Raw genomic sequence first — 19,425 nt, 5'->3', positions numbered from 1 at the left:
AAAGTTATATTTCTCATAAATTCTGTTCCTTTCAAATATCTTCCCTCTAGTAGTTTTGGAAAGGTACAAAAAGTTATATTCATATAGTGAACTCATATCCGTGAGAAATTATTTATGATCCAGTAACAGCCAAACATATTAAAATCAGAACGGATTGTTAGGAATAGAAAAAGAAAAAATCTTAAAGGGGATATTTGTAATATGTAGAAAGCTTTGGTATTCTGTCCTGGAAATAAAACCATGCTTGGTTACAACCAAATGCAAAAAACTGAATATCCCAATACAAGCACTAGTAGGATATCCATAAAAAGGTAACAGGTTTATATTTTTCTTCTTTTTAAAGAACTCTCCAATTTATCAGAACTTCAACTTACTTGTGCATATTTTCGACTCCTATTACGATCATGATATAGTAGGAAATTCCACTTTGTATAACAAAATGTAAGGCATACCTAAGGGGGAAGAAAAAAAAAGCAGTAATTACTCAAGACATTTTTCATTAACTTTCCATAAGCCACATTAAATATCCCTAAGCTACATATATTTCACATTAAAGTAGTAAGACATTCACCAAATTTTTAGTCCCATCAATTCTTTCCCCCCTCAAAAAGTTTCCCCATAGTTGAGTTCTCTCTAGGCTAACTTACTGTGCACAACTTCTCAATTCCCTGGTATTGAGAGCAATAATCAATAAAATATAGAAACTTGCAATTCTCCAGCTGATAATGCTGGCAATCCTTGAAATAAAGATCAGGTCTTATAGTATTTACACTTAAATTAATGCCAAGTGAAAGCAGCATCCGTGTTTTGTGGTTTACCTTCCATACTCATCTTTTTCAACCTATTTGCAGCACTTGCTGGCCATACTAGAAACATCTACTTATTTATCCAAATTACCACATGGGATGATTTCCCAGGCCATATAACTCTGTCTAACCAGTCTCCTTGCTGGAGATACTCCTGAATACTCCTGACGTACTCAGGAGCCAGTAAAAACAAATAAAAACCACCACACAATTTCATAAAGCCAGTAAAGCACTGGTGACAAGCCAGTGTCAGTGAAGAGGAAAAAGGGTTTTGTTTTCAGTAACCAGATTTTTCTTTCATTTAGGTGCTATAAACATTCACATGTGCTCAAGTGACACACTGATCTAGTTTGGGAATTTCTCCCATACCAACAGAGTCTAAAATTCAGCTACTATTCTATTTTACTCTTCTCTTTCAGCTTATTGCCCACAGTTATCTTATTTCTCTCCTCCTTCATTCATATTAAAACACTGTCAAAACTGTCCAGCAACATCTGAAGTTCCATCCAAAAGAAGTCCACAAACACTAAACTGTGAGAAAAATAATTCCTTGAATTACCTTGAATCCTGACCTTTTACAGAAGACTGGATCCCATCTGGACACACTCCTATGAATCATTACTAGCTAATGCCATTTGACACAACTACTTTAAATTCTAGTCTACACTTATCATATAAAGTGTCAGTTTAAAAAAAAAATCAGCCATATTTAAAAAAAATTGGAAACATTTTCATTTTTATAAATTGTGCCCAAATGTTGTTATTAAAAAAAACACATTTAATGATGGAACAGGCAGGTCAATCCCTGAAAATACTACTTGAGAACGTAACATTTCTATGTACCAGTAACATGATTGATCTCAGCTTCAAAATTTAATAGGAAATATACATCTAAATACAATAAAGTTAGCTATACACAAGCCGTATTCTGGGTCTTTTATACTATTTGCTACTGTCCCAAGGGAATTATCCTTTTTTTCCCCCTATACCAGACCACCATCCCAAGCATTAAAGATGACTGAAGATCACTGTTCCTAAATTTGGAAAGGACAACATGACTAATATAATCTTAAAGTGTGGCCAACTTCAAATTATTTCTCATGCTTCAGTTCTGCATGGGATTTTCTGCAACTGTTTTCTACCAACTCTGCATAAGACAACGTTTCCCCTCTCTCATGCAAACACATGTGAAAACCCAACTGAAGAATTATTGAGGGGAGGGATACCAGAAACTTGTAACTTAATAAGTTTGCTTCCTACAGGAAAAAATATTTAGATATTAAAAAGTACATATTAAATATATTAAAAAATAAATTTCCCTCTAGTTCAGTGGTATTTTACAAAAGTCAGTACAACTTGTATTCACATGTACTTAAGAGTTAGACAAACACTCTGAATTAAAAGTCAATTGGGGTTTATTGCAGGACAAACATCTTAAACCAACTTTGTAAGATGAGAGCCACTTAAGCTAATTTTGTACAGCAGTTGCAAAGATAGGAAGTCAAAAAGGAGAAGAATTAAAAAAAGCTAACTACATGCATTTCCTTTATTATCCTTACTATAATTTTCCTTTATTATCCTTACTATAATTTCAGCTGGTTTGCTATGGTTTGAACACTTTGAAGCAACAACTGCAGAACCTGTGTTTGTGGGGCTTTGTTTTGCTTTTAAAGAAACGCCTTCCCTCCAGAAGGCAGGAAAACGTTTCCAAATCCATGCACCATGGTATAAAGTTTTAAACATTTTCCATCTCAGTTACACTTCCAGACATGAGGAAGGAACAGTAAAGTTCCTCAAAACAAACCCTCGTTTCTCTCCAAACAGAAAGCCCAAGCGCACGCATCCCTCAAAAGGAAAATTAAGCTCAACTTACCATCCAAAACAAAAAAGGGCAAGGTAAAGGCCCAAGAGCGTTGCAACAACATGTCTAATAAAGGGGCTGGTTTTGCTCGAGTGCAGGTACGTTCGAAACCAAACAGCCGCAAGCAAGGCAAACAGTTGGCACACTACAAAGTTGACCTGCATGGAGAGAAGAGACAAAGTCACCTCATACAATCCCGCGTTAACAATTCCCTAGCAGAGATATCCAGGTATTTTCAGTGTTTCTGGTGCTGCTGCCGCTCACGCTCATGGCGTCGCTTGGAAAGGCCTCCTCCTGAGCACCACTTCCCTCCCAAGAGGCAGGGCCCATGGCCCTAGAGGAGCAAAGAGACGAGACACAGATTCACCACAATCCTAGAGAGACAGTCTGAGCCTGAATTGAGGAAAAAAGTTAGCATTTTTATCTATTTTCCTGGGAATTTTACATCTCCCAAGTCATTTATCAACCACGGAATCAAGCTCTCCGAGCGATATGAAGGCCTGCATTGGGGGAACTCTGTTTTGTTTGGCTTTCAAACGAGCCTCAGCGGGAAACGCACACGAGCTGTACAAATCATGAGGTAAAGAGCAGACCAAGAGCAGGGCTGCACATGGGGCTGTGTCCTGGGCATCCACAGGGGGCCACTTCCAAGTTCTCCCTCCCTTCGGGCCCTTCATTCTAGAATACAACAAATCACTTGAGTATTAAATAAAGGCATCAGGGTGCTGGAAAAAAGTAGAATTTAAGAAGTTTTTTTTTTTTAAAAAAATCTGACTGGGGTCTGAAAAATATAAGGGCCTGAGTAAAGAAATAGTTTCCTCAGACATAACAACTGCTACCAGAATTGTCTTAAGCCACAAGAAGCTGGATGAATTGAAGATTCCTTTATTTAGGAAGGAACATTTCCCTCCCTAGAAAACCACTTAGTCCCATGTCTATCAGCAGCACCCCAAGCCATCCCAGGCAACAGCCCCAAGCCTTCAGATCACAAACGCTCTTGACAGAGGAAACTTGCACGTTGCTTTTCCCTACTTCATGGTCAAACTGTCCTTACCACAGTGAAGCTGCAGCCTGTTTTAAGCCCCTTCACACTACTGAAATGCAGCTTAATCCTAACATACTTAAGATACAACAGGGTTCAACCACATTATATTTTTTACATTCACAACAACAGGTCTAATACTGGTGCTTGTAGCACCACAGCAAACACCCACGGCACTTGAACTTGCTTAGTCCATTCCCTTTCTTCATGACTTTCCAGCCAGCCTTCAAGCAATAACAGATAGGGGCGGTGAGCAACATCACATACAGCAGAAATTCAGTATCACTACCTACCTACCAACTTCTTGTTGATGATGTTTAGGGTTTTATGGTTGTTTGTATTCAGTGCTAGCCAGGAAAGAGGCTCAGAACACAAGGCTGCTGTACCTAAACATGAGCAGGTTCTCTAAGCTAAATGATCACACACACACACACACTTTGCCATCCATATCCTAATGCCCACATTTACATCATGCTTTCAAACACTACCTGAGAAATCCTAAATAAGGAGATAGGCTTTCAAGGCATAACTTGACCTGCTTTATCTGCAAGTGAAAGAGGATGAGATTTAACTCCAGGCGAGTCTGCAGGTTTAGAAATGTGGAAAAGCCTCATACAAAACACGTCAAGACTAGCTCAAGTTAACAGTTCTAGTTTAATGAATCACTCAAAGAGAAACAAACTGATATTTTGAAAAACAGCAAAAAAGGAAAAAATAAAGTGATTGATTATGAATGGTATGTTCAAAACAAATATAGATGCTCATTACATAACTAAAGCTGTATATTCTGCAGAGGCGCCCTGCGTTTCTGACGCAGAGCCCTAGCACTATCCCAGACAGGAGAGGAGAGTGGGGAGGGACACAAGCACATGCTGAAAACACAGCTTCTAAGCAGACAAGTTACTTCCCGAGACGCAGACATCAAGCTAAAGGAAGAGTACACACACGAACGAGGAAATAGTGACAGATGCACAGCGAGGTAGAGGTGAAGTAACAAGGAGATGCAACAGGCTCCAAAATCCATCTGTAAGTGCTAGCACTGTGAACACGTCAGCACTGCCAAGTTTACTGGTTATGCAGAAATCACTTCTTTGGATGCTTTTGGATCGGAGCTGCCAGTTGGAGACTCATGATACCCCCTTTTTTTCAGATCATCCCTCAAAGTAACACAGCAAGATGGGGTGAAGAGGGGGACCACCACGTGCCTCTGAGCACTACTGTAGCAAATGAGCACGGCACCTCAGCCCTGTCCCACTTTCTCTACAGGAGAGGACACAAATGAAGCAAAATTTGAATTTCATAAGTCAGAATGAGCCTTTAGGTTTGAAAAAGGGGGAAAAACACCACACTCACAAAACCTGCAAACAGAATCTGTGCCAAGAGGCCCCCTCTTCATTCCCTACCTGCCTGCTGCTTTCATCAGCCCTTGTAACAGCTATTATCCAAGCAACCACATCCCAGATCCTAAAAAACAGTATCCCATTAAACACCTCACCCTGCAGCAATATGCTGAGAATAGCAATAAAGCTCAGGATACCTCACCTTTAGACCAGCACTACAAGCACCTCTTCCAGGGATGCCAGTCCCCGAGGCTGGTGCTTCAAACGCACCTACGTGACTCAAAGCCTCCTCTTGCTCTAAAGGCCTTCCTTCCAAGTGACTCAAATCACCAGCAGGCATTTTTAGCTTCTTCTCAGAAATGTTCTTCTCAGAAACACACAAACAGATGTACAGTTAGATAAATAAGACATCCATTCCATGCTGACACACACCTGACGTTCCTTCCTTGTTCCTACCAACCCAACCACACGTCTCCCCAGACAGCACTGTCATTACAAGCCTGTAAAAACACACCGGAGCTTTGAAACCTACAGCAAACCCAACCAAAAGGTTAAAGAAGCATCTGCAGAACTGAGCTACGCAAAGGCTGGGATTTCAGAACTACACAGTCTTGGCCTTTTACATTTTTGACAAAACTTTTCTCCTGTTTTACTTATTTTTTCCCTCAGCAGGATTTCTGCTTCCTTCAGCAAATAGACAGGTGCCCAAGTTTTGCCCTCATCCTGTGACCCACTAAATACCAACCACCTGCATCGTATACGGAACGCACAAACCTGAGATTACCCTGGAGACACATCTGCACCTATTTGATCATAGCATCAGAAGCCCACATTAAATAAATGCAATCTTGGCAGCACTGGGTCGTCCTATTCCTCTTCCAGAGGTGGGAAAGTGACAGTCAATGATGGAAGCTCAAAGCATGGAAATTAATTCCCACTGATTTTGTTTGCTCAGTTTCAGGCATTTAATGCCCAGCTTTTCATTCTGCAGTTTGCACCCAAAGTTTTACTGAGGGGCTTTGCGAACGCGTCAGCTCCCGTTCAGAATATTCAGGTCCAAAGTATCTCAAAAAGAAGCAGAAACTGAGTCATCATTATTTTCATTATTCTACATATTTTAAAACTTGGGCAAAATATGATGAAAATCAGTTCACTAGTGATTTGTATACTGAAGAAAGGAGGGAGATCACCTGGAAGAGTCTGTGACCACTATTGGGCCATAACAGAGTCATGTGAGTTAATCTTGATACGATTAGTGCTTCTGAATTTTAAGCACTTGGTATTGCAATGTTGGTTGAGTATATATTTTGAATATGAGAACTCTTGCTTTAAAAGAATCTATCCCATGTGCAGCCACATTTATCATTTATAATGATCCGTGGTTACTTCAGTCCAAAAGTTTCTACTACGTGGGATGTCAAGAGCATGTGCTTATTTCCACAAAGAAATAAGATGAATCCAATACCATGTGAAAGAGAAACAAGAAGAGGCTCCTAATTTCCCATCTCTGCCTCATATGGACTTAGACCAAGGGCACCCAACAGGCACAGGAACAACTGAAGATTACAACAGGCCTTGGAGCAGAGCAGAAGGTACCCACCTTGCTGGAGGATGTAAAAATGCTCCAGGTAGCAGCAAGCAGCTCTAAGGGCAGCGCTGGAACCTCTCCTGCTGCTAACACCCAGGAGCGAGGGGCATATTTCCTTGGCATTTAATATTATTTCCTTGGCAAGCCTCACATGCAGCTGCCTGAACATCTGGGAGGGAGGGACAGCCTTGCATAACTCAAAACCCTTTTATCAAACTGCAAACACATTGCATTAAGGCAAACTAAAATTCCAGGACATTTCCTGACTTGGATAGGAGCAGAACACAGACCGAGCTGATCACTCGTTCGAGTGACGTGTTTTATTCCTCAGCCCAACTGCTAACCTGCCTCCCTGGAGTCATTAGGCTGCTCATTAGAACAGCTTTTGTTTCAGAAAGCCTCAGAACATTGAATCACTTAAACCGGGAACTTCCTGCAGGCAAAATCCCGATGTGGACACATGGGATGGCAAGCTCAGCCCTGCAGAACCGTAATTTAGAATAATTATTGGTATAGGTAACAGCTGAGCTTATAGTGAGTGCAACACATAGAAGCACCGCATAACAATTCCATTACACACTGCTCTGGAGACACAGAAGGAAAAAATGATAACATAGGTTATCAACAAGGATTATTCAGCACTGAAAAATGTAGATGTGGGTTAGATTGCATTAAGACATACTAAGCAATTATAAAACTCACTGTATACTTTCTAAAAATTGATAAATTACCCATCCTATTCCAAGGGCAGTTGCATTGCCAGTGCACAGTAAGTGCAAAAAAAATAAAAGTTCTAGTAGAATTTTGAAAAGTCTATTATCTTGAGCTTTTAAATTTTTTCAGTACAGCCTATGACATACAACTTGTATTTTAAAAGCTGTTCCTTAGAAAAAGGCGTTTAAGGGATGAATTCTTTGATAAAGTAAAAGGGAAATATCATTCACTACTCAGAAGGACTTCTATCATTAAGAGACAGTTTTAGCATAACTGTTGCATTTCATAGCTAAAAATCACAAACTTCCCTACACAGACAATGCCTTTACTAAATCGTTAGAGAACTATAATAAAAATTATTCTATAGAACCAATTTTTAATATTCTACTAAACAATTTTTATCAAGTTAATATTTTAGGTCAAACTTGTCAGCTGTATTTCAACATAAAAAGCCAAGAGCCGCATCCAGTACCTCCAGAATTTGGGATTAAAGTAATGAACAAGGCAAATACCTTCAGAAGAAGAGGGGGGGAAAAAGGCAGCAAGGGAATTTTCCTGGTATCTGCAACTCTTAACCAGATGGCACAGATTAATCACCCTGGCCTGAAAAGCATACAGTGCTGTTCTGAGAAGCAGCACTATCGCTGTGTGCAGGGTTTGCTTACGAGCTGCAGCAAAGCACCAAGGGGAACAACATGCAAGTTCAAAGCTTGCAAAAGAACCAGCTATTTGGTGGCTGGAGAACTAAAGCATCTTTAAGGAAACTGGAATTTTACTGTCTCTTCTGCTCAAATTCTGATCTCTGCTGTCTTGTAGCGTGGAAACTACAGTGAATACCTATAGCGTAAAGAAATATCTTTGATTAAAGGTTTATCTTGGTATTTATTTCCCCCCCCTTTCAACTGTTCTTTTAACTAGAAGGCAGCTTTAGTTGTCATTGCTAGTGGTTGGAAAAAGAGCATCCCAACATAAGCAGATGCACCAACCGCTACACAGAGAGCCCCAAAATTACCTTAAAATTGTTGTTCTAAGAGGCAAGACACTTTGCAGGCAGTGTCTGCACCAAAAAAAATCCCCCATTGCCCAAGGGGGGCATTTTCCCCTATTTTGCCAAGCAGGGCAACGTTCACCAACGCTCACCAAGTTGACCAACTACAAGGGGAAAAGCAGGGGGAGCATCAACAACCAAAATATTTTTAAAAAAGATTCTTGTGAGAGTAAGCCAGCCTAATAAACATTTTCTTAAAAGAAAAAAAGATAAAGCACTGAACAGTTTGGAGACTCAAAGTTTAGTAAGACTCACAGATTTCAAGGTCTGATTTTTGCAGTTCTGCAGAGTTACTTCATTGGCAGCAATCGTGTAAACAACACCCTGCAAGTGTCACACTTGGCAGAAATTGCCAAACCTTCTTTGCAATGAATGAAACATGAATTTTCCTTGTTCTGAACCATCAGTATTAGCTTATTCTTGCTGCCAAGAACACAATCAAGTAAGGTTGCCTCTATTTCCATCAAAACAGTCAGATGAAGAACTAAAAATACCTACAGATGTTCAGGAAAGGTTCCCTATGACACAGGAGACCTGCTGCTTCTTCACTGCTACTAGAGGTAAGGACAGATGGACCCCTCTTTTGCAGAATTCATAATCGTTATCCATTAAAAAACAAAACAAAGGATTAATGTATAGAGGAGGGAACAAGCTTGTCTAATTAGTCATCAACAGAGAGAGATAAAGGGCGAGAATAGTTGTTAACTGAAAATTACTTTTTTTTCAAATATCCCATGAAAATTTCACACCGGTCTTAGGAAAACAATACATATAATAACCATACACATCCATAGTATAGCTGAAAAAAGCAATCCCACGACCAGAATCAGCTTAAATGCTTCATATTTTTCTTCAGTTAGTCAGGAAAAGTCAGGGAACGGAGGCCAGGGACACTGGCAGACCTGGTGAGATTCAGGCGAAGCTGAAGCCACTTGAGAAAGAGAAGCTCAGCAGACACCACTTCCAAATGCAACAGGAGGAAATGCCCATTCCTGCAGCAATTACTCTTCCAACTCAAAGATGGAATACCTCGTGGCAATGCTTTCAAACGCCTATTTTGGTTGAACTCAAAGCACATATTTTGCCATGCCGGGCATTCGACTAATTCACCCTCCTGCCCCAACATCTGAACCTTCACTTCACCATGAAATACCAAAGGGAAGAAAAGGAGCTGGGCTTATTTGGGGTTAGTATCAGTACCAAAGATACTAATGTTGAATACACTGCATGCATTGGAGCAAAGACCATTACTCTGAGTGAGGGGCTGCCCACTTTGGAACCCTATTTCCAAGCGCAGCTCCTCTAGTAGCAGCTACTTCATTTAAGTTTATGACAAATACAGATGGTTTTAAGTAACTTCAACAATACTGGCAACACCTGGTTAACATTGTATTGATGCACTTGATCTTCATCTGAATTTATTGGCTACTTAATAACTTAACTTATAACTTAAGGGTTTATACATCAGATTGAAATTCTGAATGCTTTTTTCCCCACCCTGATTTTAGTCTAAAAATATCAAATATAGCTATAAGGTATGGTAATAATAGTACTTGTGTTTCCAGTTTTAACTTTCAACTTCTAGCTCATCAGGCTGTAAGCCTGCTGGAAAAGCCATCATGAGCATCATAAAGAAGATCATGTAGCCATCAGTAAGCTGGGTTCTGCATAACAGAGGCATCAAGCCAATAAACTTTTTAAAACAGGACTTACTAAATCATTGTTCAAAATTACCATGAGGAAATAAAATCTGTATGACTACGGAATTAAATGAAATAGAAATTTATATATTTTTACAGTGAAAATAACACTGGGATTCATCAAGGAGAGAAAGACGTGGGCTGAAGGTTATTTATTCAGAGCACTAGGCTCAGGACTCGGCACTGGGGATATTCAGCTCTCTCATGGCAAGCAGCTCTGTATTCCCGGGCAGAGTCAAAATCCAGGAAGCAAGTCTGAATCCAAGGTGAAATCGGAATAAAAACGTCCATGGGGTTTCAGGTGCGCCCCACCAACCTCCCAAGAGCATAAACCCAAAAGATAAGGACGACGACCGAAAGCCCCTTGCTTCTGTTGAGCAAAAACTGGTTTGGCCACTTAAGGGTTGCAGAACCCCAGCTCGGAGTGAAGAAGGGTTTACAGCTCAGGAAGACAAAAGGCCAGGCTCAGGCTGCCAAAAAGCAGCCCAGACAAAGAGCAATTCAGCTGCTGAGCTGCCCTGCCAGAGCAGGGCCCATCAGGGCAGGTCTGCGCCCGTTCCTGTTCCAGGGAGATCTCAGACCGGAGCCTAACCACACTCTGATGACAGCAGGTGAGAACTACAGCCATGAAGAATATCCAATTAGTCATTTCCTACTAGGAAAACTAGACTTTAAAGGCCATAACTATGGTCTTAAAATAGTGGCTTACAAATTCCTAACATGCTAATATATAGCTATCTTTCAACATGTGCATGACAGTATGTGTATACATATAGATACACACATAGAAAGCCCAAACTCGGTCTAATGTTGATGAAAACTGAATTAAATAAAAGGATGCACAAACACTTAAAATGGCAAACTTGAGAAGAAATGAAAAAGGCCTGACTTTCCAGGACTGCAAGTATGTAAAGTGAAAACACCAAGCACTTAATTCCATGATATCCTCATTTGCCTCCTTCTGGCCTTTGCTTCCATCTTCTTTATTAGATGATTTTAAGCAAGTGGGTTACTTCCAGAGAGCACTAAGGGACTTCTTAAAGAAAATGACTGAACTCACCTCTTGGAAAAAATGTGAGCATTTCACATACTATTTCTATACCTTTCATCTTTAAAGGCTGATTTAAAATTGGTACAAGATGAAGGATTAAGCTTAACTTTTGCTGGGGAAGAAGTGGGCAGAGCTGTGAGGTGTGAAAGCACAGAAACTCTTCTTCTCAAGACTACAGTGACTGAAGAACAAGGCAAGAAATATGTATGACACCCAAGATGTAAAGTTATTTTTACCCAAGCTGGTTACATATATTCAATTCTTCAATTAGTAATTACTTAGGACAGGATGAGGTTGAAGGGAGATCGCTCGGAATTCCACATTTTTTCTCCATTACGAGAACTGATAGTATCATCCAAAGCTTCCAAGAAGTCTTTCAGAAAAGCCACGAAATTCCAATTTCGCATTCCTTCTATTTTCAAGCAAGTTTTCTTAAAAGTTCAACTTGTTCAGCAAGAACTGGTACGGAAGAACCCTCCTGCATGCCCTCCATCACAAACACCACATTTTTCACAGATTTCAGGCATTTGTTTACCTTTTTGCAAGCTCCAAAGTACTATTACCGCTACTTAATAGTTGAAGAACTGAGGCTAAGCAGCCTAAAAGAAGAATTAACTAAAGATAAACTGCAGATTAAGGTAAAATTAAAAAATACTAACAAGCAAGCAGCACATCTCAGTCAAGAGCAGGGAAGAGGAAAGCTCAGGGTACAAGTCAAATCACACCATGCTACACATCAGCAGAGAGGCAACCCCAAAGAAGTCTGCACCTCGGGGTCCTTGTTGGGATCCCCACAAAATGTTCATTTTTATGCAGACCAGGAATTTGCCCTACGTAAAAATGCAGGACTTTGGGTTAAAGGAAAGTCAGAAAAAGAGATTTTTGAGCGCGCTTTGCATCAGACCACACTAGACATCAATACTTGAGGGAAAAAAAGGAAAACACAACAAACGAACTGTTTGAAACACTGTAGTCTGCTCAGCATGATGGCAATTTAAATTTAAAAAAAAAAATGGAACTGAGACTTCCTCACAGTTCAACGATGCTAATTTTACTTACTGTTTTTACAGTATTTAAAGTCAAGGAACACAAGCACTTTTCATCATCATAGTTAAAGATGATGATGACCAAAAGCACAGCAGAAAAAGTCCATTTGTAAGTCAGCTTAGTGAAAAAAATAAAAAAAATAAAAATATGAGCAGGTTACAGTATAGAGCCTTTTGACAACTAAAACACAACTTCATTTCTTGTTCCTTTCAATCCACCAAGTGATTTTATTTTCCTAGTCCATACTTTCCTATGGAGTTATACGCACAGTCAATTAAATAGAAAAAAAAAAACACAAAAAAAAATCCCGACATTTAGCACATTCATACAACCTTAATTTTAACATTCAATTTTACACAGAACCCAAATACCATGCCAATATTCACAAACATGGATCAAGAATTTCTACTAAACGCTACATTTTAAGTAGTTTAGTATTCTGCTTGTGGGCTATATTCCACAGGTAGAGTTATGAGACTGCAGGAAGATAGCTAAGATTAATAAAACATTTTATTTTGCTTTATCCAGGTAGCAAGTGAGCTCAAAATCCAGTCCTCTAACTCTTTATCATATGAGTATCAGCAATATAAGATAGCCAAATACATTTGACTCGCTTTTTATTCATTTTAATACTTAAAGAACCACTACACAGACCAAAATTGTGTAGCAACTTTCCAAATTCAGTAGAACTCACTTTCCTAGCAATTTAAAAATGAAGCAGAATAGCTAACACCTATGGGAAGGATCGCTTTTGAATACCTTTGGAAACAGCTCCTTTCCCCATGAAGATGTACAGGGACAGTATTATTATAGTGTGCTGACAGATGAGGAACTGAAACTTACCTTGAACAAGCAATAAAAACAGAGACTGACATTCCCTTCTACGTGAAACCTTTGGAAATCCAGTAACAACAGCAGTCAATTTAACAAGCAATTACAATACATTCCCTCATCTTTAAAACAGTAGAGCTACCTCCTCTGTTTTCCCTAAGAGAAATTTTAAAAAAAAGAAAAGAGCAGGGAGGAAGGAAGGGCACCTTCACTGCTCCTTCCATTCAGTGACTTCCGAGTCTCTAGTCCCTTATTTCTACTCATCTCCTGCTCTTCCCAATTCAAGGGGTCAGTTTGGTGAAATTGGCAACTACCAAATTTATGCCACGGGGCAACAAGAGCTCCCATGAACATCAGCAAAACACGTAACAGCTTGCAGAAGTACCAGGCTCTACTCTGAGCATCTTACTGTTTTTCAAACTAAAGTACTTTTCCTTTAAAACAGGTTTAGAAACATTCAGAATTCTGCTTCTATAAATATTTTACCTAACTTCTCGCATTTAATCCCATTACAGATGGGTCTTTTTAACAGACTGTAAACCCAGGCCCCCCAGAGATCGCGCAGTCTCTAGACTCTAATGTCCTCATTGGCTTCAAAGAGTTTCCTGCAGGTTCACAGCAGCCTCCACCACTTCTTTCCAACTTCTCAGCCTCTTCTCACTCAACTCTGGATTGTCAGCCCATGTTTTAAAGGGAAAAGCAAACTCCAAAATCCCAACTAAGCCATATAAATGGCAGCTTTACAGCCATGCCAAAATAGCTTCTACTGTGGAATAAAATATTTGAAGAGTAAAGAAGCCAGAGGTTTGGATGCCTTTCTTTGCAAAGGGCTACTTAGCTGCTGAAAACATTTCCAATAGGCAGCTATAACTAACATTTACCCAAATTCACAGCTACCTTGAAATCGCTGAGCTGCTCTGCTCACTTGGATGCTCAAATGCTCCTATGAAATAATCCTGAAATTGAAACACAATTCATTCTCCTGCTTTCCTTCAGGAGGTGCTTAAATTCCATAGAAATTCCATGGAAGACACAGAGAACAGGTTTGCACCTGGATGGCTGTAGTTTTTCCTTGACCTTTTGGGAAGGAGAAGGGAAATCTAGACTCTCCTGTTCAAAAGCTTTGAAAGCAAGAAAAAAAATTGGCAACTGTTACACAGAAAATTGCACGAGTCAAGACACATACAGCAGAGAGAGGTTGTAAAGAAAAAGGCTGCAGCAAATATGGCACAGAGTCTCATCAGGTCAATACAGAGGCAGGTAAACAGGACTTGAGGTCCACAGATATGCAGACCAAGGTGCTGTAACTGATGCCATTTATTTCAGTTTTATCCATTTTCAAATCTCTGTTTCAATTCAGCCCTCTACCCAAGAAAGCCCCTATAACTCCATATAGCTGCTGTAAAACTCATACCCTCATACACAATACTTAAAAGTAATCAGAAAGCAACATAGTAAAACCATATATTCCACAACTAAGTTATTCTTTAATGCCATCATGTTTTTATTAAGCTGTTTTGGGGGCACTCAGTGTTCTTTTCAGTATCCCAAGTCTGCAGTATTTTTGCAGTAATTGTTTGAATGGCATTTGGATGTGATTTGCACTGTGCTGAACCTACCTCTGAATGGGCTCACTCACTTATCAGAACCACCAGCACAAAGACAGGACCCAACAGTTGGATGAAACACAGCTGATAATTACAAAAGTGCTCGGGTGAAGACCATTTTAGATGGTTCCTGTGAAAACACAGGGCAACAGCTACATTTGAGTTTCTCCTTCTACTTAGCACGAACCAGAGAAAACCTTCCCAGTACCAAAGCAAGCAGGATTATATCAGGATGAATATTTGCTGTTACAGTCTCCTTAAGAACTGAAAGTAAGGATAGTTATATATTTTGTCATTGTTTAATGTAGACTTATGAATATTGTTGCAGAGCTATTTTAGAATACCCTTTTTTCACTTGACAGTTCATCTCCAATATTGTAGTCACTGTCTACCTTCCCCTTTCTTTTTTTGCTCCTTCCTTAGGAGAAGCCACTTTCTCTTGCTCCTTTTCCTCCCAGCCCAGTAGCTTGATCCTTCTCAACACATTCTACGTTACAGAGCAACTTTAAGCAGCACTTTGTGCAGAATTAAGTCAACATTTAAACCCTAATATTAGAAAGGGGTCACTGTGAATAGACTAGATCCCTCTGATGCCCCCTTTCTTTAGTTCAAAGGCAACTTAAGAATCCTGTAAAAATACAATCCCTGGACTTCGCTAGTGGATCCAATGTATTTTTGGACACCCTGAAGACCAATATTCCTTTCCCCCAACTCCCTTTCACCTACCAGTCTCCATCTATCGTGACAGCAGATCACACTTCACTACCCACCCTTTGCTCTTCTGACTGCTGCTGGCAGCAGATCAGGAAAACAGAGGGCAAAGCAGAGGCCCAGGTCTCCCATCCCACCACTCCCTCACCAGCAGCATTTGGATTTCACATATCCATCAATTCTATTACACATAAGCTTCCTAGATAACATCAGAAATATTCATAAGATGCTGCTCCACATTTCATAGCTGCGCACGGGGGTTAAGAAGCAAAAGTGAAAAGGAAAAGAACTTCAGTGACTTTTCATAGGTCCATACGTCTCAAGATGAGTATCAGTCCATCTATTCTGGACTGCTGAGCATGACAAACATTTACCTCTCCCCTCTATATTTAAACAAAAGACTTTTCATTAGACTAAAGCATTTCAGTCCTCAGGAGGCAAAATTCTGTTGCCTGGGCAGAAAACCAGGGAGACAAAGGCATGACAAATGCCCAAACCTCTGTGAAATGAGAGGTTTCTAGCCAGGAGATACGTTCACATGCAGCCCGTACTGCATCTAAGCAGAATGATTCCCTGTTCCACTTCCAAGGCTGGTCCCTTCTCTGAGCTCCAACCATGGCTTACTCCCAAAACTTGAAAATTAAATAAATCAGTCCAAAATTTTGAAGATGCATCTTGCCAATCACATGCGTATGGGAAATACACGTCTCATACATATCAGAGGAAACAAGTCCTGCTAATTCTTCGTGAAGGCAGCCAGATCCCAGCCCAAGATATGTCAATGAGCATGGCTTTTATGTGGCATTGAGCACAAACTGAGCACATTAAGGGCATAATCAGCTAACTTAGCTTTCTATACAAGGTGAGCTTTGATGCACCAGAAAACCAAAACACCCCAAAGCCCGTAGGAAACACAAGAGCCAAGACTGGAACTCCTCCCCACAAAGATAGAGATCAACATTTATCATCTAAAAGGCAGTCAGCAAACACAGCTGAATTGATTGGGGTTTTTCCAGCTCATACCTTTGGGCCTCAAACTTCAGGCAACCACAGTCATGCTCACCACCCATCACAGTCAATCACCTTTGGCAAATCAAGGGCAGCAACAATCCCACCCATTTTTCCCCATTTTCCGATAAAATCTTTGCTCCCTCTGGTGGAAGCAGCAAGAGCAAAGACAACGCTCTGAACATAAGCTCACCCAGTAGAGACCTAGAGCCAAGGAGAAAGCTTTGTGCTCCCAAAACACATCACAGAAACCTTAAATATCTCCACGTTAATATCAGACAAGCTAGAATGGCGCGAAGAGCCCCGGTCCGTCAGTAGACAAGGAGCAAGGAAGCTCCAGAGTTAAAAATCAGACCCAGGCCATGCATGTCTGTCACCAGACACTACTTCCGAGAAGGCCGTGGTGGCACAAGAACACACGCAGAAAAACAGAACTCAAGGTGAAAGAATATAATATCTAAAGGCACAACCTCAACACATTATGCAACATACACGACTACAGCAACCAAGGTTTTACAATCATCCCTTCTCTTTGGCTGTAGAAAGGGCATTACTTTTATTCCCACCCTCCCTAAACAAATCATAAAAAAAAAAATATTAGTGCTGCATTTACACGTAAGCATTCATTCACTAACTTTAGGGCCCCAAAAGGCCTAGCTGTCAACAGGATTCTTCCTTTGCCAAGTAGCAGGCTTATATCCTGCACAAAGGGAAAGGATACAGTCCTTATACCAGGCTTTCAGCCCTAGGCATGCACAAATATTTTTGCATAGGAAAACACAGGAGAAAGGTATGCAAGTCTGTCTTTCCACATTTATACAGACAGCCTTAGATTCTCACTTACAAAAAGCCAAGACCAACACCATAAACATTCCCTAGGGAATTCACCTTCCATCTCAGCTAATTTGGAGCAACACAGCTCAAAATAAGAGCCAAAGGAAGGATAAATAACATACTAGCAAGTTACCACAACATCCCTTGCTGGGGATACGCACTTAAGTGGAAAACAAGTTCTTCTCCATTCCAACAGCTTGTGCTCTAGGACCAAGGAGATGGGTGTAGGAACAGCTCTCCAACAGAGGAACAGGGCAGTTCTCTGCTGTTTCCTTTGGACACAGAGACAACTGCTCTCAGCAGCACTTCAGGCAGCTGGGGTAGAGCTGCCACCCTCCATCCCTCACACGGATCTAACTAACACATAACCCAGGTCATTTCCAAACACATCAACACAATATATCAAGCCACATTTGGTATCTGATGTACCAAATACAGCAAAGAAAAACTAATAATAACTACTACTAATGAACTACAATGCAAGGTACAGATTTTGATTCAATTAATTATTCTGATTCTTAGGGATAGAAGCCTCTCCCCGAGCTGAAATACCTACTTACATTCATTGCCAACAAGATGCAGTTCTTTTGCCCTTTGTTTTAAAACCATGTTTGTTTTAAGCACGAGAAGAGCCTTGACACTAGCTGCATTTGGTCTCCCAGAGTGCACACCTCTGCCCTCATTAAGGAGGGCAACCACAGATGGTAATTACCCAACTGTAAATCACAGCCACAGCATTTTGGAGGGTGCAGATCGCCGCGCACCTGCGGCCAAAGCCACGCGGCAGACACGAAAACCGAACCCGCCGCTTCGGAGAGGGGCCACTGAGCACCCGCTCCACGGGCACGACTGCCAAACGCACCTGGATTCAACAGCAGAAACAGCCTACGGACCAGGAAACCTCTCATCCTTCCCATTTCCTTTCTCCAGCATCCAAATATCAGTATTCCTTGTGCTCTCTGCCCTCATTTCCCCCTCCACCGAGCCTGATGCAACTGCAGGGAACACACCTCACACGGCTTCTCTACCACAAACTACCCACCACAGCAGACTCTTGAGCTGAAACACTGCAAACACACACGCCTCACCTTGGTTCAGCTTTCCTGATCATTATTTTTTTTAATAAACACGTTTTCTTTAGAGAATGGCATGATTCTGTAGCTCTTCAATTCATACTCCAGTCAATCACTGCTTTTCATATAACTATGGGCCTATATCATATTGGGTCCACTGATTTTGTTTTTTAAAGGCATCTACATTTATAACTCCTTGTAAGGGATCTTTTAAGCTACCCTATATGGCTATTACTGTCCTCAAACTCTCACAAAAACAAAATAAAAATGAAATAAAACTCTGCCTTTACAGAAGCAATCTGTTGCAAAATATCCAGTCCAGGTAAGTTTTCCAGACTTAGATGGAAAACCAACCTTATTATCTTTAAAATGCCATACCAGCAATGCTCACAACACATTTGGTAGCAGTAAGAGCTCATCTCGAGGCAGGTAGATGTGCAGTTGCTCTCACGAACGGGCCAGCAACTACATGACACCGGCACCCCCGGGCAAGGCCACGGGAGCCGGTCACCCGCTGTCACTTCACTTGTGGCACCCGGCAGAAGCGACGGCTTCAAGGATCCGCACGCGGGGCCCCTGGCTGGCAGGGCTCGGAGCCTGCGGATGAGGGACCGGAGCCGCGGGATCCCCGGCCATGGATCCGGGATGCAGCGTTACCAGGTGCCGGGCTGGACCTGAGGCACCAGGACAAGCTCCGCAGGAGCTCGGGAGCATCCAGGAGGCTACACGAGGCAACTGTCAGGTTAAGGGCATATATGAAGACATATCCATGCATCTCGCCCCCGTTCCTGTAAGGGGTTGGGGAAGGAAAGCCAAACCAACAGCCCCATCACTTCCAAGAGCGTCTTCCAGCATCCTTCCTCGGCGGTTACTTCCTAATTGCTTCTCAGGTGCATCTTAACGAGCCAAACCACAAACTCTCCTCCACAGGAGCCCAGGGCGCTTTTGCTTCCCTGGCAGGTGCTGCTCATTCCCACGCTGCCCGCGGCGCCTTCTCCAAGGAAAAACCTCGCTCAAGGAAAACCTCACTCCCACCTCCCCAGCATCACCCCTCCTTGGGGAGGGGGCTCCTCGGGAAAGCCGCCTTTCCCGAGCCACGGCAGCGGCGCCACCAGCAGGAGCGCGGCCCCCGAAATCCCTGGAAATCGAGGCGGGCGCACGGGG

At 41.4% G+C, this 19,425-nt stretch overlaps 1 protein-coding gene across 3 annotated transcripts in view; it reads right to left on the bottom strand.

The window, feature by feature from the left end:
* MBOAT2 (membrane bound O-acyltransferase domain containing 2) overlaps nucleotides 1-19,425 on the bottom strand; it is an 85,828-nt gene that overhangs the window by 66,082 nt on the left and 321 nt on the right. For 2 of the 3 annotated variants that reach the window (XR_003249013.1, XM_026037055.1), the window contains exons 2-3: nucleotides 2,680-2,825; nucleotides 375-452 (exon numbers count right to left, since the gene is read on the bottom strand). Coding sequence is in view for 2 of the 3 variants with exons in the window: in XM_026037055.1 (XP_025892840.1) it covers nucleotides 375-452; nucleotides 2,680-2,825 (224 nt within the window). In the remaining variant the exon portion in view is untranslated. Of the gene's footprint in view, nucleotides 1-374; nucleotides 453-2,679; nucleotides 2,826-19,425 lie in introns of those variants that run through there. The other variant, XM_026037056.1, reaches the window with a different exon arrangement.

Source organism: Nothoprocta perdicaria, unplaced genomic scaffold (genome assembly GCF_003342845.1).
Source record: "Nothoprocta perdicaria isolate Ctin4 unplaced genomic scaffold, notPer1 scaffold_19, whole genome shotgun sequence".
NCBI lineage: Eukaryota > Metazoa > Chordata > Aves > Tinamiformes > Tinamidae > Nothoprocta > Nothoprocta perdicaria.
The sequence above is the reverse complement of the archived record's forward strand: the minus strand, read 5'-3'. Positions and strand labels throughout refer to the sequence as shown.